Genomic DNA, 26390 nt, shown 5'->3' on the forward strand with positions numbered 1-26390 from the left:
GCGACGACTGTGACATCAGCTACCACACTTACTGCCTGGATCCGCCCCTTCAGAACGTGCCGAAAGGAAGCTGGAAGTGCAAGTGGTACGACACACACACACACACACACACACTGTTTTTCAGAACAGTCCTTCTGCTGCGAGACTCCCCAGCTTCTCAGTTCCCTCCTTTCTGGATCTTCAGCAGGTTCTAGCACCTTCTCTCCTGTATGTTCTCCATCCTCAGAAAGTGAAAGTGACATGATTGTCATTGTGAGACACTGCTGCACAGCACACGGTGAAACGTGTCCTCTGTATTTAACCATCACCCTTGGTGAGCAGTGGGCACCATGACAGGCACCCAGGGAGCAGCGTGTGGGGACGGTACAGAGGTCAAGGGGACCTCAGTGGCACCTTGGGCGATTACGGGGCCGCTTCCATACCGCTAGGCCACCACTGGCCCTGAACCAGGAGCTTTCAGATGACCATTGGTTCAGTGTAGTTCAGATGCTGAAGATGAGCTCTCCAGTCCAGGAGTGTTGCCTCGAAGTTCTGATGAGAGACTCTACTCTGATTGGCCTGGAGAAGGACATTGGGGCTTCATTTACATATCCGGGATTGACTAGACGCCCTTTTCCAGAGCGCCATACGATCAGTAGTTGCTTTTACTTTGTAAAACAGTAATTGATATGAAGTTGATCTGTGGAGATGTTGTAGAAGAACTGGGTTGTAGAACAGAGTCTCTTTCACTGCACACATCATGGCATTGTTTACATGTACATTTATGGCGAATGTTTGATATAAACAGGGTTGGTCCTGGATTAACGAAGCTCCTCCCCCCGTCTGCGCAGGTGCGTGTCGTGCACGCAGTGCGGCGCCACGTCGCCCGGCCTGCGCTGCGACTGGCAGTGTAACTACACCCAGTGCGGCCCGTGTTCCAGCCTGGCCGTGTGTCCGGTGTGTCTCCACGGTTACCGCGAGGAGGACCTCATCGTGCAGTGCCGACAGTGCGACAGGTGAGGTGGCTCCGCCCCCACGGACAGCGGTGTAAGGGGTCTTGACTGTGTGTGTGTGTGTGTGTGTGTGTCAGGTGGATGCACGCGTCCTGCCAGGGCCTGAACTCGGACGAGGAGGCGGAGACTGTAGCTGAGGGCGGCTTCGACTGCACCATGTGTCGCATGGTCAGCGCTCCCTGCGCGGCGGGTCAGTACTGCACCGCCGGAGTTCTGATTATCAATTCATCGCGCTTTTCTGGGCTGCTTATACGACCGTTTATAAAGCGTCCACACGACCGTTCTTCTACGTATCCAGATGGTGTCAAATAAACACTGCATGACCTCGATTTCTGACAGAGCAACGGTCGATTACGAGGTTCCTTTCAACACCCCTACTCCCCACTGTTCTCTGTGGTGCGCAGGTACTACAGGACAGGTCCCTATTTTACTACTCTGACGATGCAGGCTGCACAAAGCACCTTTTAAAACATGGAAACGTGTACTCCCTACCATCCACCCCACAGAGAAACCAGCCACGTCCGGCCTTATCAGCGGTGGCCCAGCGTCCCCGCGTCCCCGCGTACGCGACCGCTCCCTTTTTATTCGTTTTTACGGTCCGTCCGGGCTCACACTGTCTGCGCTGCTGGGCGGCGGGGGTAGATTACAGGGAGGAGTCGCGTTGATGCTGACCACGCCCCTTTCTCTCAGGTGGAGGAGCGACGCCCGCAGCCATCAGCGACCGGAGTGAATCTCCGCCCATGATGCAGTTCGTGACGAGAGCGAGAGAATCAGGTGACCGCAGTTTTCCACGGGCCGTTCCCTGAGAGTGACGTCACAGGCGTTATTTAAACGTTGCATGTGTGTTCTCTCAGAGTACCAGAAGACCTACACTCAGGACGGGGTGTGTTTGACCGAGTCGGGCCTCTGTCAGCTGCAGAGCCTGTCGGCGCCGTCGTCACGGCGACGCCGCTCCAAGCCCAAGCTGAAGCTGAAGATAATTAATCAGAACAGCGTGTCCGTCCTGCAGACCCCGCCGGACCCCCAGTCTGAGGTGTCCCGCGACGGGGACCTGGACGACGGCCGAGGTAACTGGGCCTTCAGCGCCGGGCGGGGGTCTCTGATAAACTGACCATTAACGGGTCACTCGGTGCTTGTCTGTGTGTGTGTGTGAAGCAGAAGGAGACGCGCTGCTGGACTGTGAAGGAAAGTCGGACTCCAGCCCTGAAAGGGAAGCTGCTGATGACGACACCAAGGGGTCAGAGGTCACAGAGGGCAACAAGAAGCGAAAGAGGAAGCCGTACCGGCCGGGTGAGCGCTTATCGGAGCAGACAGCTCCGCCGGGGCGTGAGGGGGTGTCGCTGCCGGGAAACTTTTCCAGTTCACGACGTATTGAATATTTGCGGCGCATTTATAAATATACGAGTAAATGTTCTCAGCGCTGATGAGCCGTCGGAGCTGAAAATTGCAGCCTCCGTGTTTTTATTCTGCCTGCCGCAGGGATTCTGGGCCGTTATCAGCCTGCTGTAAGCAGCTTCTGGAGAGACACGTCCAGACTGACGCAACGGGCGGACATTAGTCAAACTATCAAGCTCTCGCTAGGTCCTCACGGACATCTTTTAACGCCTCCACAGGTATCGGTGGGTTTATGGTCCGTCAGAGGAGCCGGACTGGACAGGGCAAAGCCAAACGCTTGCTGAGCAGGAAGGACTCATCAGGCACGCTGGTGGAGAATCTTCTGGGGAAAGAAGAAGGTATGAGGTGGTCTTAGACGTGTCCGTGTCCCTGAATGTGAACGGTCACCGCAATCAAAATTGTAAATGATGCAAACCCACCTGCAGGTTGGAATGAGCCCGACACGCTTGTAGAGGAGACAGCGCCCCCATCAGAGGCTCTGGAGAAGAAGAAGAAATACCGCAGGAAGAAAACCAAGTTAGAAGAGGCATTTCCTTCATATCTTCAGGTACACACACGTTTGAGAAACCGGACTATCTTTACGCCGCTATGCTTCGTCATGTAATGATGGTGAGAGGTGTGGAGAGTAGCGCTACTCGGAACTATTAATACATTATACATTTACATTTACAGCATTTACCAGACGCCCTTATCCAGAGCGACTTACAACCACTAGTTACAGGGACAGTCCCCCTGGAGACACTCAGGGTTAAGTGTCTTGCTCAGGGACACGATGGTAGTAAGTGGGATTCGAACCTGGGTCTTCTGGTTCATAGGCGAGTGTGTTACCCACTAGGCTACTACCGCCCTTTTTTTTATTGTTATAATACGAAGTGCAAGTAAAAAGTAGTCGCCCAAAAAACTACTCAATTAAGAGTACAAACGTATGTAGGGATAAAGTACTAAGTAACTGTAATTATTTAATTTAATTATGTCAATTTATTTCATTCATTTATGGAAATGTATAAAAATATGAATGTGCCTTTTCTGGTATTTTCTAACTACAATTATTGTTATTTCCTAATAACAACAACAAAAATAATAATATTAATAACATATCAAATTAAATTTGTATTGGACAAAATCTGAGCATATATATCTTATATATAAGCTTATTATGTGTTATCGTTGATATATAAAATAAAACAGCTAAATGATGTTAATTTCTTCCTCTACAGAACGTATAGAGGTCTACTTTTCTTAAGGCGTTTAAAACGCTGAAAGTGTGGATATGAAAGACATTCTTCTTTTCTTACTGTAAACTCTGGTTGTAGCTCTGGAGACGGCCACATTTTCCATTCCTCGTCTTCGTGATGAGTTTGTGCCGCTTGTATGGATTGTGTGTGTGGTCATGTGACTGCATGGCTACGTCTGATTGGTGAAATTTGTTGCTGCGTGTGATCACGTATCTACCGGCAGCATTTGTCTGGCAAAAATAAAGCATATAAATGTTTAAAAAGTGAAAAGCTTCACGTTGTTCACGGAGTAAATGTAAGTCGTTACTACCCACCTCTGGTTTGGGTTTAATTATTCACACGAAATCATTAATCAGTGGAATTGGCCCCGATCTGAGACTAAACCTCCTCTTAAAGGTCCACTTTGGTCAGGACTGGTCTCCCAGGCAGGATTTCACCATCACTTCACTCTCACGTTTGAGTTTGGAGGGTTTGGGACGCGTGGGATGGTGTGCTCGGCCAGCTGTCACTTCACCTTTCTTCTTCTGCGGTTCTCCAGCTAAACTTAAAGGTCCTCACCAGAGGAACGACTGGAATGAATTATTGACATCGCGCCGCATTAAGCTTTTAATGTTTCAGCGCAGCGGGGAGCGTCACACTCGCTGTCTGCAAGGCGGGATGGAAGTGCGCCGCACTGTGTGTGTGTGGTTCTAGAACTGGATAAGTGTGTGTGTGTGGTTCTAGAACTGAATGATTGTGTGTGTGTTTGTGGTTCTAGAACTGGATGACAGTTGTGCATGTGTGTGTGGTTCTAGAACTGAATGATTGTGTATGTGTGGTTCTAGAACTGAATGATTGTGTTTGTGGTTCTAGAACTGGATGACAGTTGTGCATGTGTGTGTGGTTCTAGAACTGAATGATTGTGTGTGTGTGTGTGTGGTTCTAGAACTGAATGATTGTGTTTATGGTTCTAGAACTGGATGACAGTTGTGCGTGTGTGTGTGTGGTTCTAGAACTGAATGACTACGTCTGTACAGGAGTTCTGGAACTGGATGACTGTGTGTGTGTGTGTGTGTGTGGTTCTAGAACTGAATAATTGTGTGTGTGTTTGTGGTTCTAGAACTGGATGACAGTTGTGCGTGTGTGTGTGGTTCTAGAACTGAATGATTGTGTGTGTGTTTGTGGTTCTAGAACTGGATGACAGTTGTGCTTGTGTGTTTGTGGTTCTAGAACTGAATGACTACGTCTGTACAGGAGTTCTGGAACTGGATGACTGTGTGTGTGTGTGTGTTTGTGGTTCTAGAACTGAATGATTGTGTGTGTGTTTGTGGTTCTAGAACTGAATGATTGTGTTTGTGGTTCTAGAACTGGATGACAGTTGTGCGTGTGTGTGTGTGTGTGTGGTTCTAGAACTGAATGACTACGTCTGTACAGGAGTTCTGGAACTGGATGACTGTGTGTGTGTGTGTGTGTGGTTCTAGAACTGAATGATTGTGTGTGTGTTTGTGGTTCTAGAACTGGATGACAGTTGTGCGTGTGTGTGTGTGGTTCTAGAACTGAATGACTACGTCTGTACAGGAGTTCTGGAACTGGATGACTGTGTGTGTGTGTGTGTGTGTGTGGTTCTGGAACTGAATGATTGTGTGTGTGTTTGTGGTTCTAGAACTGGATGACTACGTCTGTGCAGGAGTTCTGGAACTGGATGACTGTGTGTGTGTGTGTGTGTGTGTGTGTGTGTGTGGTTCTAGACCTGGATAACTGTGTGTGTGTGTGTGTGTGTGTGTGTGTGTGTGTGTGTGTGGTTCTAGACCTGGATAACTGTGTGTGTGTGTGTGTGTGTGTGTGTGTGTGTGTGTGGTTCTAGACCTGGATGACTGCGTGTGTGTGACTGGTTTGGTGTCGGAGATCGGAGGAGATGACTTATTAAATAGTCCAGAATGAGCTGTCAATCATGCCTGCAAGCTCCTCCCCTTTTTAAACTTTGTTCATTAAAACGTTATTTAAAGGTCACATCAGGTGAGCAGCGATGAGCAGCCACTTCCTGTTTCTTCTGTACGTCCTGAGGATAATAGTTGTCTGATGTTGGTGGACGGGTCTGATGTTGGTGGACGGGTCTGTGTGGACAGGAGGCGTTCTTCGGGAAGGAGCTGCTGTTCAGGAGCAAGCAGAGCCGCTTGACGCCGGACATCGAGCCGGACACCGCGTTGTCCCAGCGAGAGGAGACCAAGGTCTCCGCCATCACCAGCAGCAGCTTCCTGGACTCCACGTGCGACCCGCTGCTCGGCGCGTCGGTGGCATCCGGCGCCAGAACCCGGACGCTACGTACGTTGCCCTCACCGCTCTCCTTCTCTCCCCGTCTTCTCGCTGTCCTTCCTCCTCCTCCTCCTCCTCCTCCTCCTCCTCCCTCGCTCTGCTGCATCTCGCCGCGTCTTTGTTCCTCCGCAGCTCCCGTCAGCTCTCATCGCTCCGCACCGCCAGTTCCGCAGGGAGGGATAATGCACTTTCTTCTTCTTCTTCTTATCTTCTCTTTCTTCTCTTCATCTCTCTCTCTTCGTGTCTGAGTGAAATCCACACAATGGTGTCAGCATACAGAGCAGCCAGAGAGCATCATGGGACGTGCGTCGTGGCTTTTAGTGTATTTACATACTTGATATACTTTTCCTTCATTCATGTAACCATTCCCGTCACATCTTCACCGCGCTCTGACACTGGCCACTGAGAGCCCCGCCCACTTTACCAGAACGTTCTCTTCCTCTCCTCCTGCTCTTCTCTTCTGTTCTTTCCTCGCCTGAGTAGAAGTGAGTAGGATTGTAAAACCAGAGGTCCTTCTCTCTCCAGCCAACCCCAGTGAGGATCCTTTAGCAGACCTGGTTCTGAACGCAGATGATGACCTGCTGGGAATTCTCTCCGATGACCTGGTGAAGCCAGGCCAGGAAGCAGGTAGACACCCCCACCTCAGATGACCCCCGACCCCTGACCCCGCAGCCCGGTTCAGCCCGGCGTGTGGCTTCACTAACGCTTCAACCTCTGTAGAACCACCACCCCCACCCGTCTACACCCACCTACGCCCCTCACCCGTCTACACCTACCTACGCCCCTCACCCGTCTACACCTACCTACGCCCCTCACCCGTCTTCATCCACCTACGCCCCTCACCCGTCTACACCCACCTACGCCCCTCACCCGTCTACACCCACCTACGCCCCTCACCCGTCTACACCCACCTACTCCCCTCACCCGTCTACACCCACCTACTCCCCTCACCCGTCTACACCTACCTACATAGCCTCACCCGTCTACACCCACCTACGCCCCTCACCCGTCTACACCCACCTACGCCCCTCACCCGTCTACACCCACCTACGCCCCTCACCCGTCTACACCCACCTACTCCCCTCACCCGTCTACACCCACCTACTCCCCTCACCCGTCTACACCTACCTACATAGCCTCACCCATCTACACCCACCTACGCCCCTCACCCGTCTACACCTACCTACATAGCCTCACCCATCTACACCTACCTACGCCCCTCACCCATCTACACCCACCTACACAGCCTCACCCATCTACACCTACCTACACAGCCTCACCCATCTACACCTACCTACGCCCCTCACCCGTCTTCATACACCTACACAGCCTCACCCGTCTACACCCACCTACGCCCCTCACCCGTCTACACCCACCTACGCCCCTCACCCGTCTTCATACACCTACACAGCCTCACCCGTCTACACCCACCTACGCCCCTCACCCGTCTACACCCACCTACGCCCCTCACCCGTCTTCATCCACCTACGCCCCTCACCCATCTACACCTACCTACATAGCCTCACACGTCTACACCCACCTATGCCCCTCACCCATCTACACCCACCTACAGCCTCACCCATCTACACCCACCTACTCCCCTCACCCGTCTACACCCACCTACACAGCCTCACCCGTCTTCATCCACCTACGCCCCTCACCCGTCTTCATCCACCTACGCCCCTCACCCATCTACACCTACCTACATAGCCTCACACGTCTACACCCACCTACGCCCCTCACCCATCTACACCCACCTACTCCCCTCACCCGTCTACACCCACCTACACAGCCTCACCAGTCTACGCCCCTCACCCATCTACACCCACCTACGCCCCTCACCCATCTACACCTACCTACGCCCCTCACCCGTCTACTCCAACCTACGCCCCTCACCCGTCTTCATCCACCTACGCCCCTCACCCATCTACACCTACCTACATAGCCTCACCCCTCTACACCCACCTACGCCCCTCACCCATCTACACCCACCTACTCCCCTCACCCGTCTACACCTACCTACATAGCCTCACCCATCTACACCCACCTACGCCCCTCACCCATCTACACCTACCTACGCCCCTCACCCATCTACACCCACCTACACAGCCTCACCCATCTACACCTACCTACATAGCCTCACCCATCTACACCCACCTACGCCCCTCACCCGTCTTCATCCACCTACACAGCCTCACCCGTCTACACCCATCTACGCCCCTCACCCATCTACACCCACCTACACCCCCCACATCTTTAGCTGTGTGTTCCACTTTTGGTTTGGATTATTTTGGCCGTGTGTTTTATGCTCTATTTTATAATCATTTGTTTTTTGTTTGTTTGTTCCTTTTTGTTTCTGTGTTTGTTTGGCTCGGGTCTCTGTAGGTCTTGATTTCTGCCCTTTCCAGATGGGCCGTTCTGTTTCTCCGTTCGGTAAGCGTTCGGGACTCTCTCGCCCTCTCCCCCTGCTTCTCTCTCCTCCCTCTCTTTCCTCTCCCCCTCTCTCTCTCCACAGGTAGGAGTAGGTTCTGTGTGGCCTATGCCCCTTCTCAGCCCCTCGCTGCCCCCCCCTCCCCTCCCCTACACCCTGCGTACACACACACACACACACACACACACACACTTCAGTTCAGTCCAGGTGAAAAGCCCCTCATGGTTGTTATTGTCTGTTGCCCGGCTACATTCAGAGGATCAGCAGGATGGAACGATGGACTCTAATACAAAAACGGTTTCATATGATTGTGTGTAAACATGGTGCCTGGCCACCTTATAATAATTCAAGCAGGAAGCTCTGTGAAATAAAATTATATTATCCAGGCTTTATTTATGTAGGAAGATTAATGGAAAGGAGGACAGATTCACAGTTCAGTAAATGGTTGATAAGTGATTAATTAAAATGGGAACAGATAAATACTTTCTAATGAGGAGACTGTAATATCTGTATTTACCGATGTTTAAATCACTCGCCTGATGGAAATGAAATGGATGGAATTTTGAGGAGTTGCTGTGACTGCCGTGAGGAATTCGGTGTGGCGCGTGACTGTCTGCTGTGGGCTTGTGTAAGGCGCGGTGAAAGCGGTACTGCGGTAGCCACATTTCCACGGTGACGGGGACACATTTGGAACCGGGCTCGCTTCACCACGTGTCCCTCCGTCACCCCCCTCCATTCATGAAGGCCGTTGGAATGATGGCGAGCTTTCCGGGTTTCTTTCCATGTGGCTGAGCAGGTTCCTGTTATTCTTGGAGAATTGAGTTAGAGGGAAGGGAGACCTCATTTCAGCAGGACAGGATAGATCAGATCCAGTGGAAAATAAAGGACTCGACAGCTCCCATGTCATCTTCTCCCATTTATCCTCAGCTGGCTTGGACATCGGAGCTCTTCCAGACGACCCCGCGGCCACGCCCAATTCCTCAGCCCGCCTCCGAAGCTCCAGGAGCCTGCAGGAGGAGCCTCTGGACGTGATCCTCAGCCCTGAACTGGACAAAATGGTGTCTGATGGTGAGGACAGACCAGTGTCACACAGATACAATAAATAAAGTTTCGATCAGTGACGTTTTTCTGATCACTGGATGTTTTTCAATGGACGGCAGAATTCTGTATAGCTGAAACAAAGAAAGAAGGTTTTTTCAGGATTTCCCACATCTGAAAATATCTGACCTGTGTTCAGGATTCCAGTGTACCTTCATTTACGCACTCTTGTGACCCGTTATTTGTTTTCTAATATTTCACATTCATTTTAGTGACTTGTTGAACATTTCTATATTTTCCCCATCTTGCAGGTGCAATTCTCAGCAAATTCTACAAAATCCCAGGTTAGTTTTGAGTGTTGCGTGGACCACTGACTGAATTGCTGCAGTTTTGGAGATGCTTAGATGCTTCTTGTGACATATTTTAAAACAGAATTAGGTGGGAAAGACGTGGAGGATCTGTTCACTGCTGTCCTGAGTCCCAGCACCAGCCAGCCTCCACCTCCGAACCCCAACATGCCCCTCCCGAATCCAGGTTCGACTTCTACATTATTACATTTAGTGGTTTGTTAAAGTTGCATAATATGCATATGCATAATTATAGCTCTTATGATAGATTTGAAAAGCTTGCTTGAGGGACACTGATGTCACCTCTTCCCAGGTGATGGTGGAGTGTTTCCCCGGATGCCAATGATGAATGGAATGATGGGGCCCAATCCCATGTTCCCCCCAAATCCCATGATGCTTGGGGCAACAAGAGCGGGTGGCTTCTCCCCCATCCAGCGAATGCCATACCCAGACAACATGAGGTGAGTCTGGGGACACTGAGATAAGGGTGAGTCCTGTCAAGAGACCTTCTCCAACAGTTGTGCATTTCTGTTCTTTCATAGGGAGAAGAAGTTTGGTCAGATGGGAGGGGATGTTGGGCCCTGGCCAGCACCGGGCCCTGGACCCGTCCAAGGCCCCGCGGGGCCTGCAGAACCTGAAACAGACACCATGTCCAATGCCCAGAGGAGCACACTGAAATGGGAAAAGGAGGAGACGCTGGGGGACATGGCCACCGTCGCCCCAGTCCTCTACACCAACGTCAACTTCCCTAACCTAAGAGAGGAGTTCCCAGGTCAGTATTTACACACGCCACTCTCGGGCAGTGGCCGTAATTCAAGTCCCTCATTACGTCCACTGTATCTTCAGACTGGGCTACAAGAGTCAAGCAGATCGCAAAACTGTGGAGGAAGGCCAGTTCTCAAGAGAGGGCACCATATGTGGTAAGGGGGCTCATATATGTCAAACAAATGACGGCCCTTTTCCAGTTGGTTCCTGCGTTCCAATTAACATGCCACCATTTTGCAGCAAAAAGCTCGTGACAACCGGGCTGCCCTCCGCATAAACAAAGTCCAGCTGTGCAATGACAGCATGAAGAGGCAACAGCAGCAGCCGCCCGACCCCTTCGACCCCTCCGTCCCCATGGAAGCGGAGCTGCTCTTCAAAGACCCGCTCAAGCACAAGGAGTCGGAGCACGAGCAGGAGTGGAAGTACCGACAGGTGACTGACGGTGGTGGAAGCGGCGTGCTCGGTGATGGGGTGGGGGGTCACTGCAAAGCTGGGTTTCTCAACCTCCAATTCAGCATCTCGGCATCGAGAAAGATTTGCCAGCCTCCATAAAACTAACCATGACCTTATTAATTTTTCCATTTTCAGCCACATACACTAACAGGCTTAGACTGAAATACTGTCCCTCGTTGCATCATATCAATTGCTAGAGATCCAAATCATTCTGAAGAAATGAAAAAAAGATTTTTAGGCGTTTGGCCATGTGTGGTTTTAGTTGCCCTAAGCGTTGAGAAACCCTGGTGTGGAAAACAGTGCCTTTGTGTGTTTTATTTGAAAGCCACACCGCTTTGATAATCGTAACTCAGCATGGAATGCATGAGAATGTGTTGAAGTTGTTTAATGCCTTAGGTTTATTAATGAAGCATTAACAGACGTTGTAACGCGAATGTGCATGGTTGCGAGAGTCATTCGTTTTTATACGTTTTCGCATTATCATACGGTCTACTAATTCTCAATTTGCATTGAAAAGGGAGAGGTTAATCTGATGTGGGGACCCCTTAAGAAGCAGCAAGAAAAGGTCCCAAAAAGCAAAGCCGTAAAATCAACAAATAAAGACGTCCTTTTTGGACATTCCAGCCAGGCAACTATAGCTGCAGGAAGTGGCAAATTTCCTCTGGTAAGATCTCAAGGCGAGGCGCTGTTCTGGCATTCATCTGCCAAGAACTAATTAAAGACTAAATTTACAAGGTGTAAAAAAATATATGCTCATTGAGTTTTGAGATGTAGGGAGAAAAGAGCAGCTGTATTAACTGGTAAACTGTCCCCCTGGCCCCGAGAAAAACCGCACAGTAATGGCTTCTAAAGGCTTTATGTCATCATCTTATTGTTACTGTTACACACACATTCACATCCCCACCCCTCCCCGCATGGCATAACCTCATAAAGTCTGAACTTTGCTGTAGCAAGTGAGGGAAAGGAAGCGTTCTCAGTACCATGTCATCATGAAATTAAAATTCAATGCCTTCAAGTGACTTCATTAACTGAAGCGTTCCCCCTCTCCACCTCCCCCTTCTTTTTCCCGCTTTTTTTCGGCTTATTTTCCCTCCTGTTTCCATGGCAGCAAATGAGGCAAAAGAGCAAGCAGCAGGCAAAGATCGAAGCCACTCAAAAGCTGGAGCAAGTCAAAAGTGAGCAGCAGCAGCAAAAACAGCAGCAGCTGCTACAGCAGCAGCAGCAGGTTGGCGGCGGGCAGTCCGGTGGTGACACTCCCGGTAGTGGTGACCAAAGCCCCAGGACCCCACAGCCTGCTAATGGGGGAAATTCTTCTCCCCTTCAACCCAAGGATGGAAGCTTTGCAAGGCCTCAGCACCCAGGGACCCCCACCTCAGGCTGCTCATCTGATGATGTTTTTTTGAGACCCCCGCCACCACCACCCTCATCCTCCATGGCGAAGACACCCACCCAGGATGGCACATACTCACAGCCACAATCCCCACAGATGTTCTCCCCTGGATCTTCTGCTGGCTCCCGGCCCTCATCCCCCTGGGATCCTTATTCCAAAATGGTTGGCACTCCTCGTCCGCCACCATCGGGGCCCAGCACGCCCCGAAGGAACTCTATATCTGAAATGCAGGACAGGGGCAGACCATCTCCAGCCCATGAGTCATTTGGTTCACCAACATCTGCTGGTGTGGACCCTTATGCCAAGCCCCCTGACACTCCAAGACCCGCAGACCCATTTGTGAAGCCTGTGGGAGCCCCTAGACCTGGAATGGGACCAGACCACCAGCAAGGCAGGCCCATTTCTTCTTGTGGTGATTCATTTGCCAGACCAGGCCACAGAGCTGAAGTGTACCAGCGAATGTCCCACAACCGAATGATCCTTTCAGACCCTTATACCAGACCACTGCTAACGCCCATTCCAGGAAGCAATGAATCTGGCTCTGTACCTGTATTCAAAGCTCCCATGCCTCCAGGCCACCAAGAGCAGTTTAGCCTGATGCCTCCTCCAGGGCTTCGCCGGGGTTCAGTAGACCCATATGAGAGGCCTCCTCTCACACCCAGACCTTCAGATAGTTTCTCTCAAGGCCAGCAACCTGATCTGTATGGCCACCAGATTCAACCATCAGTAGGCAACGATGGTTTCATCGCTGACTCCAGGCTAATGAGGCAGCAGTCACAGGGTTTTGCCCAACCAATGTCCATTGCAAGGCACCTCCACAGGGATCCATATGCCCAAGCCCCCTCTACCCCCAGACCTGACTACTCACAGCAGATACCCGACCCATATTCTCAGCCACCTGGCACTCCTCGGCCTTCCTCAGACCCTTACGCGCAACCTCCTGGTACTCCCAGACCTGCCGCTGATCCATACATGAATGCAGCCTCAACCTCTAGACTGGCATCTGTGGATCAGTTTTCTCAGCCCCAGAGTCGTCGACAGTCTCCCTCTCATGCCATAGAACCTTATGTACACCCTGGTACACCTCGACCTGTCCCTGGTGAACGGTTCCCCAAATCCCCCGGAGGTTCAAGGAACACAGATCCCTACTCCCAACCGCCTGGCACTCCCAGGACTCCAACCAAGTCCGATCCATATGATCAGCCACCAGGGACACCCAGACCATTCATGACAGACCCTTATAGCCAGCAGCCAGGCACCCCACGGCCAGGGTCCCGATCTGGACCTCTGCCTCATACACCTGACTCATTTCCTCATCATGGTCAAGGCAGAATGCACGACTCGTTTGCCCATCTCACGCCGCCTGGCTCACAGACTCCCAAACACCTGGGTATGACCGATGAGAGCTTCTCCTTACCTCAGGGTGGCCACCCCAACCAGACTCCAGTTCATGATGCTTTTGAACAGGCTCCAATCACTCCATGTTCTCAGTCTGGGGAGCGAGCAGTACATGATGTCCCACAGTCCCCAGGGTGCTCAACTGAGGGCCAGGGTGCTCTGCAGCCTCCATCAGGTGAAAGTGAAGAGAAGATGAAACAGGTAAGTGCATTTGTAAGTGCTGCTGTCAATCAATGAAATCGAGGAGTTGTCTTTTGATGACCTCATACTAGTATGAATTCCTAAGAACACACCAGCTAGACACTCCCTGCAACAGGGACTTTCAATTAGTTTTTTCCCAACTCCATGATGTGTCTTTCTTAGCGCCAGCGACTACGGCAGCTTATCTTGAGACAGCAGCAGCAGAGAAAAGGCCAGCAGGACTCTTCGGCTCCTGGAGCTCCATGCCAGTGGTCACAGGAGGATTCTACATCACAGCCTGACATGTTCAGCAGGCCTCCTCCGCCTTATCCAGGCACCCCGAGGGCTCAGCCAATGGTTGGACCCAGTCAGAGGTTTCCTGGAACGTTCATGGGAGACCAGAGGGGCCAGATGCCCCGTCCTCAGTTTCCTAGAGATATGTCTGCAATGGGATTAAGACAACAGGGTCAAAGGTGAGGAATGCTCATTCTATTTGCTTAGTATGTACTAATGGTGATGTGGCAGCTTTATACTATCAGTGTGTGTTATTTTGTGTGTTGTCCTTTCACTTCCTTTGTTTTGCTGTCTTCTAGGTTTGGCTTTCCTCACACTGCTCAGGGACCAGATCAGTTTTTGGGACCCCCACATCAGATACAGGGTGGGCCAGTAGTTCCTGATAATTTGCCCCCACAGATGCGGAGATCTCTGTCCATTGACCTGCCGAGATCCATGGGGGGCAACCATCAGATGGGTCTGCCTCAGCACTTTCCCCCAAGAGGGCTACCCATGCAGCAGCACAACATCATGGGGCAGCCTTTCATCGAACTTCGTCACCGGACCCCAGAAAACCGCATGAGGCTGCCCTTTGGGCCACTTAATGGCATGGACCACCAGCCACCAAGACCTCAACAGGCTTTCATGCCTGGGCAGGACATCAATTTTATTGGGCCACAAGGTTCCAGGATGGTGGATCCTGTGTTGGTCCCGCATCAACAGGGAACCATTGGTCCTATTCAGATGTCAGGGAGTATGGATAACCTTCATCAGCAGATATCAGTCAGTGCTGGACAGCAACATCCTCCCCTGACCATATCCTTCAGCCATCCAGTTCCAGGAGAGGCAGTCAATACCGCGCCCTCGGTGCTTGCACCTGTAGCAACAGATGAGATAACCCTGACGACAAATGAGGGTATTGAAGAGAAATTAGACACAGATGATTCAGCAGTGAAAGACCTAGACGATGTGGAGGTAAAAGATCTGGTTGACGATGACCTTGAGAATCTAAACCTTGATGCTGACGATGGCAAGGACCTTGAGTTGCACCTTGATGACTTTCTCTCTTCTGGGAAGTTTGATATCCTTGCCTATGCAGACCCAGAACTCAACCTTGAGGACAAAAAAGACATGTTCAATGAAGAACTGGACTTGGCTGACCCAATAGAAGATTATCATGGAGAGTCAGATTTACAGAAAGCCTCACCTGGGAAGAAGAATGCAGCTTCTACTTCCTCTTCAACTCACACCATGGCTAAGTTAGAAAAAAACGAGATATCTGATCCAATCAAGAGTGAGGACTGTCCTAAAGATTCTTCATTGGCCACCTTGCAACTTGAAAAGGTGATTAAAACTGAAGCTAAACAAGGACCAATATCAAACCAAGACCCTTCAAATGTGTGTGGAGCTCAACCTGGACAACTGGAGCATCCTACTAATGTACCACTTTCTGGCTCTGCACCTGTTTTGTCCAGTCTTCTGATTAAGGAGAAGATTGAGGATCCTGTGCTTGGGTCAAGTGGGATTTCACCACACCAGGGTGACTTAGCAGCTCAGCCTGTCCATGGGAGTGGTCTACAGCAGAACATGAACATGATGATGCCAGGTCAAACACACGAGCATGGGATGAATCTGGGCCATAATCCTAACGTGCTCCAGCAGGCCAACCAACAACTCTCAATCCAAGGCTTAGGGGCATCTTCTGGCCAGCAGGTAGACCTGAACATGCAGCCTCTCCACCCACCGGGTCAGCCAGGCATGTTCCCTCATTCCACATCACAAGTACTCCACAACAGACCCCTCCTCCTAGAGGAACAGCCACTGCTTTTACAAGACCTGCTGGACCAGGAGAGGCAGGAGCAACAACAGCAGAGGCAGATGCAGGCCATGATCCGCCGGCAGTCCTCGGACTACTCCTTCCCCAACATTGGTAAGTGAAGCAACGTGTACCACACACACCTGGAGATGCAGGTTCATCCGTATGTAAATGTCATGGTGGAAGTGGCTCGCTAGTGTTTAGAACCTACGTGACATTTTAACTCAGGGGGTTGTGGAAGGGCCTCCGTTCTGAAGATCTATAAAGCGTTTTTATGTGGAGATCACAATGTTGTGTTTAATTGATCTTGACAATGAAACACTTTTGGGAGCGTCCCACTACCAGCTTCCCGATGGTAGCTGCATGAATAATTGAGACTCTTTGCCAGAGAAGTATCGTTTATTGGATGGGTGAAATTGAGGTCAGAGAAGTACTAGCTCTTTTGGATTTTAAGTGACTGCAGCATTTTTTCCTGCAGATTTTGATGCCATCACTGACCCCATAATGAAGGCAAAGATTTTGGCACTGAAGGGCATCAACAAAGTGATGGCACAGAGCAGCATGGGTCCAATGGTGATGAACAGGTAAAAAAAAGTGTCAGAATTGTAGTCTTTAGTGCCATGCTAAACCTTCTATGTGTTCATCCTTCCATGTTGCATCTTCCTGCGACAGGATGCAGCAGGTACCTGGGCCTGTCCAAGAAAATGCTGGTGTCCCTCCTCCTCTGTTTGGACAGGTATGGTAATAAAAAGACTTGTGTTCGTTTTTGTGCAATTCATCTTACGGAGTTGCTGTTGCAGGATGGGAAGTTGGCTCCACAAATGACAAGACCCAACCCCCCGAATTTTGGAACCGGATTTGTCAGTAAGTGTGCTCCCCGACAGCGTTCCTCCAGGGTCAGCAACCCTGCTCTGACCATTCTCGCTTCCTCACCCTCCAGATGATGCTCAGAGGAAGCAGTATGAGGAGTGGCTCCAAGACACACAGCAGCTCCTTCAGATGCAGCAGAAGTTTCTGGAAGAACAGATCGGTGCCCACAGGAAGTCTAAGAAGGCGTTGTCTGCAAAGCAGCGCACTGCCAAGAAGGCTGGAAGACAGTTTCCAGAGGAGGACGCGGAGCAGCTCAAACAAGTGACGGAGCAGCAGAGCGTCGTGCAGAAACAGCTGGAGCAGGTAACATGGCTGCATTATGAATGCTTGTAGAGATAGCAGAACGTGGGAAAACATTTTGTCATTATCACACGCAGCTTTATGAAATCATTAGTTCCATTGGTGAAGGAAGCAGCAGCAAGTTCTAAACAGACATTTACAGCATTTACCAGACGCCCTTATCCAGAGCGACTTACAACCACTAATTACAGGGACAGTCCCCCCCTGGAGACACTCAGGGTTAAGTATCTTGCTCAGGGACACAATGGTAGTAAGTGGGATTTGAACGTGGGTCTTCTGGTTCATAGATGAGTGTGTTACCCACCAGGCTACTACCAAGCTACAGAAGCCAACAGTGAAATGCATTACAGCAAGATGTTAGTCTAATGTCTACTGATAGTTCATCCAGGTAGCAAACTGATGATGTTCCATACAGACCCTCTGCATCTCGCACTGGTCCCAGTGTAGTGGTAAAGTAGGGTGGTTTGAAGTTAACGTTCAGACCTTAGCGATTCTTCACAACTCCGTACCATGATGGCACCTTGATCTCCTCTCTTGGTGCAGTCAGGTTGCCTGATACGTTTTTCTTCTACCTCCCAGATACGGAAGCAACAGAAGGAGCACGCAGAGCTGATTGAGGAGTATCGAGTCAAACAGCAGCAGCAACACACCCTCCAGCCTCCCATGATGCCCGGCATGGCAGGGATTCCACCGCAGCCCCCTGGAATGATGCCTGTGCCCATGGGCCAGCCAATGATGGGTCCTCTGATGCCAGGCCAGCGCGTGGCCAACGTGCCTCCTTGGCACTCGGGCTCAGGTGGACCCAGGATGCCCCCTCACATGGCTCCTCAGTTGCCACCTGCGAACCCCGCCCAGTCTGCACAGCCCGCGCCTTCTCTGGTGCCAGGAATGAGCAGGCCCTCTCAGCCTGGCCCGGCAGGAGTTCCACCACAACCTGCCACCACTGGTGGAGCAGGAAGCAACGGGGGCGGTGCCACGCCCCACGTGAAGTTCGACGACAACAACCCGTTCAGCGAAGGGTTCCAGGAGCGCGAGCGCAGGGAGCGTCTCCGCGAGCAGCAGGAGCGCCAGAGAGTGCAGCTGATGCAGGAGGTGGAGCGGCAGCGGGCGCTGCAGCAACGGGTGGAGATGGGCCCTGATGCGGTGTCCCTGGACCCCGGCCTTTCCCAGATGCCCTTCTACAACGCCGAGCTGCCGCAGGACTTCCTGCAGCCCGGCAGGCCGCAGCAGCAGCAGCCGATGGGAACTGCCTTCCCTCAGCAGCCAAACATGGAGTTTGGTGGTGGGCCTCCATACCTGCAAGGAGACCAGAGGAAACCTGAGATGGCTGCCAGCTTCCGGCCGAAGAACCCCATGATGCATGGACCTAATTACCTCCAGGGACAGGGGGGTTCTGCTGGATTTGGACGGCCCACGGGTGAAGTCGGTTCTGTTGGGATGGAATCGTCTACTCCCCTCCCCCCAAACTATCCGGGATCTGGCCAGTCGCTCATCCAGCTGTATTCCAACATCATCCCTGAGGAGAAGGGTAAGAAGAAAAGAAGCCGGAAGAAGAAATCCACAAAGGACGATGATGCTGATTCCAATAAGGCTCCTTCCACACCTCACTCTGACCTGACCGCTCCTCTGACGCCGTGCGTGTCCGACACCTCGTCCACGCCCACCCGCAGCACCACCCTGCCAGGAGACCAGGAGACCAACGGCGCCCCCTCAGCCTTGAGCCGGCAGTGCAGCGCCGACTCGGAAACGCCGGAGAGGACGGCTGACTGCCTTCAGCACATCAAGCTGGAGAAGATGGAGGCCAGCGAGTGTCGCGAAACTCTGCAGCTCCGCTCTGAAGGTCCGAAAGCGGTGAAGCTTGAGGAAGGGGCGTCGCCTAGCCTGGCCGAGGGCCAGAGCCCTGCCCACATGGCAAAGGGTGACCCATCCAGCAATGAGCTCCTCAAGCATCTGCTGAAAAATAAGGCCACGCCCCCTCCTTCTGCAGGACCTGACATCATGCGCCCTGTGGAAGAGGTGAGTTCAAGAGCTGACGAGCGTCGTCTTCTGCTTATATGTGAGTAGATCAAGCATCAGTGAGAACGTTGCCAGTGGAGTGTATTTATCCAGAGCGACTTCCAATCAGTAGTTACAGGGACAGTCCCCCCCTGGAGACACTCAGGGTTAAGTGTCCTGCTCAGGGACACGATGGTAGTAAGCGGGGTTGGACCCTGGGTCTTCTGGATTATAGGCGAGTGTGTTAGTAGGCAGTAGGGTAGTAGGATCCAGTAGTGTATTGTTGAGGGTGAGAGAACGTGGAACTGCAGTGCTCTGATGTTTAGTTGTTTTTGGTGGCCTGTCTAGTCTTGGCATCGTAACATTATTAACTTGATTACAATACTCTACATACGTCCATTTTCGTTTTCTGATAAAAGCCACCAGAAGCATTTTGGAATAGAAATTATGTGTGAATGCGTGTTGAGGAAGTGATGTCATCTATGCAACAGCATAGGAGATACAGGAAGCAGAAATACTGCGTAAGTAGAATAACGAGAGGAAAATGAGAGTTTTTATTTATCAACAATATTGCATTATATATTTTGTTATAGCATTTGTCAACTTCAGGGTCTGTCAAAGCCCATTGAGCCACATAATGTGTATATAAGAAATAAATGTTGTCGTTTCTGTCATGTCATAAAGGTGTCAACACACTTATTAACTTATTCGGTGAAAAATAAAAATAAAAACCTCTCATTGTGCACACATTATGTCAGAGTAACCCGTTTTATTTCCATTTCAGATTCATCTCAGACGCCGGCAGAGTTTACTTTAGAATAATGGGCTCTTGTCTGTTTCTTTAAGGCTGAATTAGTGGCACTACAGCACACATTAGAGGCCAATTAGGTTTTATTGAACAGAACTGTAGATCGAAATGTGATTCCACAAATCCCACTACAAACTAATCCAGTATCAGGGTGGCGGGCGGCTCTTTAAAATCTTTCACTTGGTCCAATATCACAGCTGAAAAATACGGATCTTTGCAGCTTGGGGTGGACGGGCATCTGATGATGGGAGGTTCTGAGCTCCTGGAACCTCCTCTGCTGGAGCAGGGCAAGAAGAAACCGCAGAGGAACAAAAGACCCCCTAAAAGTGGAGTGGAGAAGCCCCCCTCGCGCTACAAGAAGAGGAAGAAGGAGGGCGAGGAGAAGCAGGTGGTCTACTCCAGCACCGACAGCCTGATGAGCCAGCTCAAGCAGGTGTGTGTGCGGTTATCAGCGCTCAGGACGCCGCAGTCATGCATGCGCTTGTCTCAGGGAAGATGGACACCTCTGCAGAATAAATTGATCCTCACCCCAGAACCGGGTACCTCTGAAATGTTTTTAAGTTGATTTGCCTGGTTAATTACACTCATCTCCATAAGTAACGACTTTCATTAAGGCTTAATTGCACTGCTGGCACAGGCACATGTGGGTAAAACGTGTCTAATGGAGTTAGCGAGGGCCTCAAACAGGGTTTTAAATGGCAGAACTCGGCGCTGCGGCATTAAAGGAATTATTAACATGGCAGACGTGGGGCTGGCTGGTTGTAGAGGAGCCTGTTTCGTGGTTTCGTTGTTCATGGGAATGTAGTGTTTTATGGAGTTAGATGATGCCCATTTTTATTTTATTTGTACTTGTATTATCATGGATGCAGTGCAGAACATGATCAATTCTTTTATAATGACGTTGCTTGGTGACTCTCTGGCGGTTCTAGTTAAAAAGTAGTGCCGGTAGTGACTGTGGTGGCCTGCACTGTCGATGTCGAACGATTGACGGTCACTGTAACAGTGTGTGTGTGTGTGTGTGTGTGTGTGTGTGACCTGTTGGATAATAATTAGTCCCACAAAGAGAAAAGCAGTCAGTGTCAAAGTGGCCTAAAGTGGTAGAACATGTTTAGCTTTTTATTATAATTCATATATAATTTGAATATTGCTTCAGATACTTTTATTACATTTCCAGCATTTATCAGACGCCCTTATCCAGGGCGACTTACAATCAGTAGTTACAGGGACAGTCCCCCACTGGAGCAGCTTAGGGTTAAGTGTCCTGCTCAGGGACACAATGGTAGTAAGTGGGGTTTGAACCTGGGACTTCTGGTTCATAGGGAACTGTGTCTAACACACTAGGCTACTACCACTAACTGATTTAGCATTTTATCTGGTTCTGATCCATATCGGGTTAAGTGCCGCAGTGTTTTTGGGAGGTTGAGCAGGATCGGACGCCTAGATGGGAATATTTCTACATGGACGGTGAATCCTGTCTGATCGATTGTTCCTGTCTGCACACAGCAGCTCACCCTGCTGCCTCTGATGGAGCCTCTGATCGGGGTGAACTTCGCCCACTTCCCGCCCTATGGCAGCGGCCAGCTGAACGGGGAGAACCGCCTCTCTGGAACGTTTGGCAGCGCCTCGCTGGACGGGGTGTCGGACTACTACTCGCAGCTCATCTACAAGGTGAAGTTCGCTCCTGCGTCTCCGGGTTCCACCGGTGCCGTTATAACCCCCTCGTTCTCTGTCTGCAGCAGAACAATCTGAGCAACCCTCCCACCCCTCCTGCCTCGCTGCCCCCGACTCCTCCACCGGTGTCTCGGCCCAAGATGGTCAACGGGTTTGCCACGGCAGAGGAGCTTAACAGGAAAGCGGCCGTGATGGGGCCACATGATGGTAAAAGGCTGCAGCCCCCATCTTGGAAAACATGGTCCCGCACACCTAGACAGGAATTAAGGGATTTTTCTTGCTTCGTATTTCAGTTTCGAAAGGTTCTAAGCAGCCGCCGACCTCGTTTAAGCCAGACGAGGACCTGCTGGGCCAGACCATCACCCAGGGACCGAGGACTGTGGACGTCCCGGCGTCTCTGCCCACACCTCCTCATAACAACCAGGAGGAGATCCGGTACGAACCCGTACACCTGGGTCACGGTCCTCCACACAAACACACCCGTACTGCCAAAACTGACCAACAGGAGTGGAGCTGAATAAAAGTGTGTGTGTGATTGTGTGTTTGTGTGTGTGTTTGTGTGATTGTGTGTTTGTGTGTGTGCGTGTTTGTGTGTGTGCGTGTGTGTGTGTTTGCGTGCGTGTGTGTGTGTGTGTTTGTGCATATGTGTGTTTGTGCATATGTGTGTTTGTGCATATGTGTGTGTGTGTGTGCGTGTTTGTGCGTATGTGTGTGTGCATGTGTGTGTGCGTGTTTGTGCGTATGTGTGTTTGTGTGTGCGCGTGCGTGTGTTTGTGTGTGTTTGCGTGCGTGCGTGTGTCTGTGTGTGCGTGTTTGTGCGTATGTGTGTGTGCGTGTTTGTGCGTATGTGTGTGTGCGCGTGTGTGCGTGTTTGTGCGTATGTGTGTTTGTGCGTGTGCGTGTGCGTGTTTGTGCGTATGTGTGTGTTTGTGCGTATGTGTGTGTGTGTGTTTGGTGCGTGTGTGTGTGCGTGTGTGTGTGTTTGTGTGTGTGCGTGTGTGTGTGTTTGCGTGCGTATGTGTGTGTGTTGTTGTGTGTGTGCGTGTTTGTGTGTGTGTTTGCGTGCGTGTGTCTGTGTGTGTGTGCGTGTTTGTGCGTATGTGTGTTTGTGTGTTTGCGTGCGTGTGTCTGTGTGTTTGTGTGTTTGTGTGTGTTTGCGTGCGTGTGTGTGCGTGTTTGTGCGTATGTGTGTTTGTGCGTATGTGTGTTTGTGTGTGTGCATGTGTTTGTGTGTGTTTGCATGTGTCTGTGTGTGTGCATGTGTTTGTGTGTGTTTGCGTGTGTCTGTGTGTGTGCATGTTTGTGCGTATGTGTGTGTGTGTTGGTGTGTGTGTACAGAGGTCAGGACCACTGCTTGGCCCGACACCCCAGACAGCTTCGTACCGTCCTCGTCCCCGGAGAGCGTGGTTGGCATGGAGATCAGCCGTTACCCGGACCTGTCCCGCGTGAAGGAGGAGCCGCCCTCCCCCTGTGCCTCCCCGGTCATCCCCATGCTGCCCAGCGCCGGCGGGAAAGGTGGTTACCTAGCAACACACTTCTCTTCCTCCAGAACTGCGCTCACATGTTACGGAAAATAGTTCGTTTTAGGGCCACGCGTTCATTATTTTATATGGCTTCTCTCAGGGTCGGAGGTGAGGAGGTGGGAAGTGAAGACGGAACCATCAGGAACGTTCTTCGGTTCTCAGTTCACTCAGCTGCCACTGTGCTCCAGAACGGACCTGGTTTCCGTAGCCATCAGCCTCAACCCGGCGGCAGCTGAGGTACAAGAACACGTACCCCACGCACCCCACGTACCCCACACACCCCACGTACCCCACGCACCCCACGCACCCCACGCACCCGACACACCCCACACACCCCACGCACCTTACACACCCCACGCACCCCACACACCCCACACACCCCACGCACCCCACACACCCCACACACCCCACGTACCCCACATACCCCACGCACCCCACGTACCCCACGTACCCCACGTACCCCACGTACCCCACGCACCCCACGTACCCCACGCACCCCACGTACCCCACGTACCCCACGCACCCCACGCACCCGACACACCCCACACACCCCACGCACCTTACACACCCCACGCACCCCACACACCCCACGTACCCCAAGCACCCCCACACACCCCACGTACCCCACACACCCCACGCACCCCACGTACCCCACGCACCCGACACACCCCACACACCCCACGCACCTTACACACCCCACGCACCCCACACACCCCACACACCCCACGCACCCCACACACCCCACACACCCCACGTACCCCACACACCCCACGCACCTTACACACCCCACGCACCCCACACACCCCACACACCCCACGCACCTTACACACCCCACGTACCCCACGCACCCGACACACCCCACACACCCCACGTACCCCACGTACCCCACGCACCCCACGTACCCCACGCACCCCACGCACCCGACACACCCCACACACCCCACGCACCTTACACACCCCACGCACCCCACACACCCCACGTACCCCACGCACCCCACACACCCCACGTACCCCACACACCCCACGCACCCCACGTACCCCACGCACCCGACACACCCCACACACCCCACGCACCTTACACACCCACGCACCCCACACACCCCACGCACCCCACGCACCCCACGCACCCCACGCACCCCACGCACCCCACGCACCCCACACACCCCACGCACCCCACACACCCCACGCACCCCACGCACCCCACACACCCCACGCACCCCACACACCCACGTACCCCACGTACCCCACACACCCCACGCACCCTACGCACCCCACACACCCCACGTACCCCACGCACCCCACGTACCCCACACACCCAACACACCCCACGCACCCCACACACCCCACGCACCTTACACACCCACACACACCTTACACACCCCACACACCCCACGCACCCCACACACCCCACACACCCCACACGGGGCAGGATCCTTCATGTGCCGTCTCCTCTCCAGAATATCCCGGGCGTGGTGGCGGCCGTCGCCGAGCTGCTGTGTGTCCCCGTCCCAGCCAGCTATGAGAAGAGCCGGACCCCCGAAAGAAGTTCCCTGTCCCTCCTGGCGGGGGTGAAGGTGCCCGCTCCTCATGGCATGTTGGACCCCCGCCAACCACTCCTCTTCCAGCAGAGGCCACCGGGAGTGATGCCACACCTGGGTTTTGGGGGCCCGGTCAGCACTGGTAAGCCATTTAGAGTCAGGGTCAGGGGTCACGGTCATTCCTGTCTAGCCCCACCCTCTTTCTTATATGGTCTGATTCCTCATCAGCTTTGAACTTTTCCAATAATAACATTTGATTGGGGGGCGGGGGGGTGACTGTAGAAAGGCCTGGAGAGAGAGAGAGAGAGATGAGAATTTATTTAATTGGCCCGCGTAGTTATTAATGATGAGTTATTTCTTCCTCCACCTCCGTTGTCATGCTGGTGGCGGGCGAGCTGCTATCGATTGGCCGTAATCGTTACGGACCCGTTAGTCCGGGCGCGTGGTTGAAAGTGATGGAAGTGTCGGCCGGAGCGTGCCGGGCGGGGCTGCTCCTCGAGGGAATTTCCTTTAAACAACCGCCGCCTGCAGCGCTCGCAGCTTTTGTCTTTGACCAGAACGTTTATCAGAGATGTCCACACCTTGGACGTTCTCACAGTGGAACAAAACGAGGACGGGGAGACCGGAGACGGAGCGCCCTCGTTTCATCCAGTTAACGGTGCCCTGCAGGCATCACTGGCTCGCTGGCCGCCTCTTCTATCATAGTCATATTGACCCATGTTTTTAACGCTTCATTTTAATTACTTCTGGGTCAGGATTTTCTTATAAAATTATAACTCCAGGGAGTTACTTCGTCAGGATCAGAATCTTTTTAATCGTAATAATCATAAAAACACTCCTATCATTGAATAATCTAAAACAGTGAACTGGGAACCACTGATTACTGACAAGATGAAAAGTTGTGATTTTCCCTGGACTGAAAGTGCAGCTGGTGGAACTTCAGAAGGTCTCGGTTCAGTATCTGGTGGGATCAGTTGTTTTGGGTTCCTGCAGGTCCGATGGGAAGCTCCAGCCCTGGTCCGAAGCCTCAGTGGTGCTGGCACTGCAAGGTGGTGGTTTTGGGAAATGGAGTCCGCAAGTCCACCAGAGACCTTCCCTGCAGCTACCAGCAACAGGTCAGTAGATCATCCTGTTCAAAGGGGACCTGAAAGAGAACCTGGCGCTCTGCCCCCACAGCATCCAGCCCCCCATTTACATTTACAGCCCTTTTCCAGAGCACCTTACACTCAGTAGTGATGGGGACCGCCCCCCTGGAGACACTCAGGGTAAAGCGTCTTGCTCAGGGACACATAAGTGGGGTTTTGAACCTGGGACTTTGTGCTCTTCTGGTTCGTAGGCACGGGTCTCCCCCACATCCCCCCATCACCACCACAGTTACCGGGGCAACCGATTCCACCCCCGGCTGTGTTTACCACGACATGGACTTCAGTGAACGTGTCTGGAGATGAGCTGTGTGTTTAATGTGTGTGTTCTTCATCAGGAGGTCCAGTCCCGAGGTGAGGGCAGTATGGTGTTCTGCAGCCACAACTGCTTCGTGCTGTTCTCCTCGTCCATCCAGGCCAAAGCTGTGGGGGGCAAGGTGAGGACCTACACACCCACCCACACACACTCACACTGTAAGAAGAGTATCAGCCATCAGCAGTGAGTCTTGCTGTTAATTGATGTTTGGGTTCTAAATATT

The 26390-nt window shown here is 52.0% G+C and overlaps 1 protein-coding gene across 1 annotated transcript in view; it reads left to right on the top strand.

The window, feature by feature from the left end:
- Window positions 1-26390, top strand: part of kmt2ca (lysine (K)-specific methyltransferase 2Ca) — a 71592-nt gene that overhangs the window by 36597 nt on the left and 8605 nt on the right. Inside the window, 37 exon segments of the mRNA XM_028968703.1 lie at window positions 2-85; window positions 831-995; window positions 1070-1182; window positions 1683-1766; window positions 1847-2059; window positions 2148-2282; window positions 2606-2725; window positions 2813-2934; window positions 5728-5923; window positions 6440-6541; window positions 8300-8347; window positions 9273-9413; window positions 9695-9727; window positions 9816-9917; window positions 10044-10191; window positions 10273-10502; window positions 10577-10650; window positions 10736-10927; window positions 11466-11612; window positions 12057-13937; window positions 14100-14389; window positions 14510-16119; window positions 16484-16589; window positions 16678-16741; window positions 16806-16869; window positions 16946-17178; window positions 17755-19191; window positions 20199-20411; window positions 21482-21646; window positions 21715-21856; window positions 21943-22084; window positions 22988-23005; window positions 23007-23164; window positions 23273-23409; window positions 24629-24851; window positions 25703-25824; window positions 26190-26288. Coding sequence (XP_028824536.1) covers window positions 2-85; window positions 831-995; window positions 1070-1182; window positions 1683-1766; window positions 1847-2059; window positions 2148-2282; window positions 2606-2725; window positions 2813-2934; window positions 5728-5923; window positions 6440-6541; window positions 8300-8347; window positions 9273-9413; window positions 9695-9727; window positions 9816-9917; window positions 10044-10191; window positions 10273-10502; window positions 10577-10650; window positions 10736-10927; window positions 11466-11612; window positions 12057-13937; window positions 14100-14389; window positions 14510-16119; window positions 16484-16589; window positions 16678-16741; window positions 16806-16869; window positions 16946-17178; window positions 17755-19191; window positions 20199-20411; window positions 21482-21646; window positions 21715-21856; window positions 21943-22084; window positions 22988-23005; window positions 23007-23164; window positions 23273-23409; window positions 24629-24851; window positions 25703-25824; window positions 26190-26288 — 9553 coding nt within the window.

This window comes from Denticeps clupeoides, unplaced genomic scaffold (genome assembly GCF_900700375.1).
Source record: "Denticeps clupeoides unplaced genomic scaffold, fDenClu1.1, whole genome shotgun sequence".
In the NCBI taxonomy this organism is placed as follows: domain Eukaryota; kingdom Metazoa; phylum Chordata; class Actinopteri; order Clupeiformes; family Denticipitidae; genus Denticeps; species Denticeps clupeoides.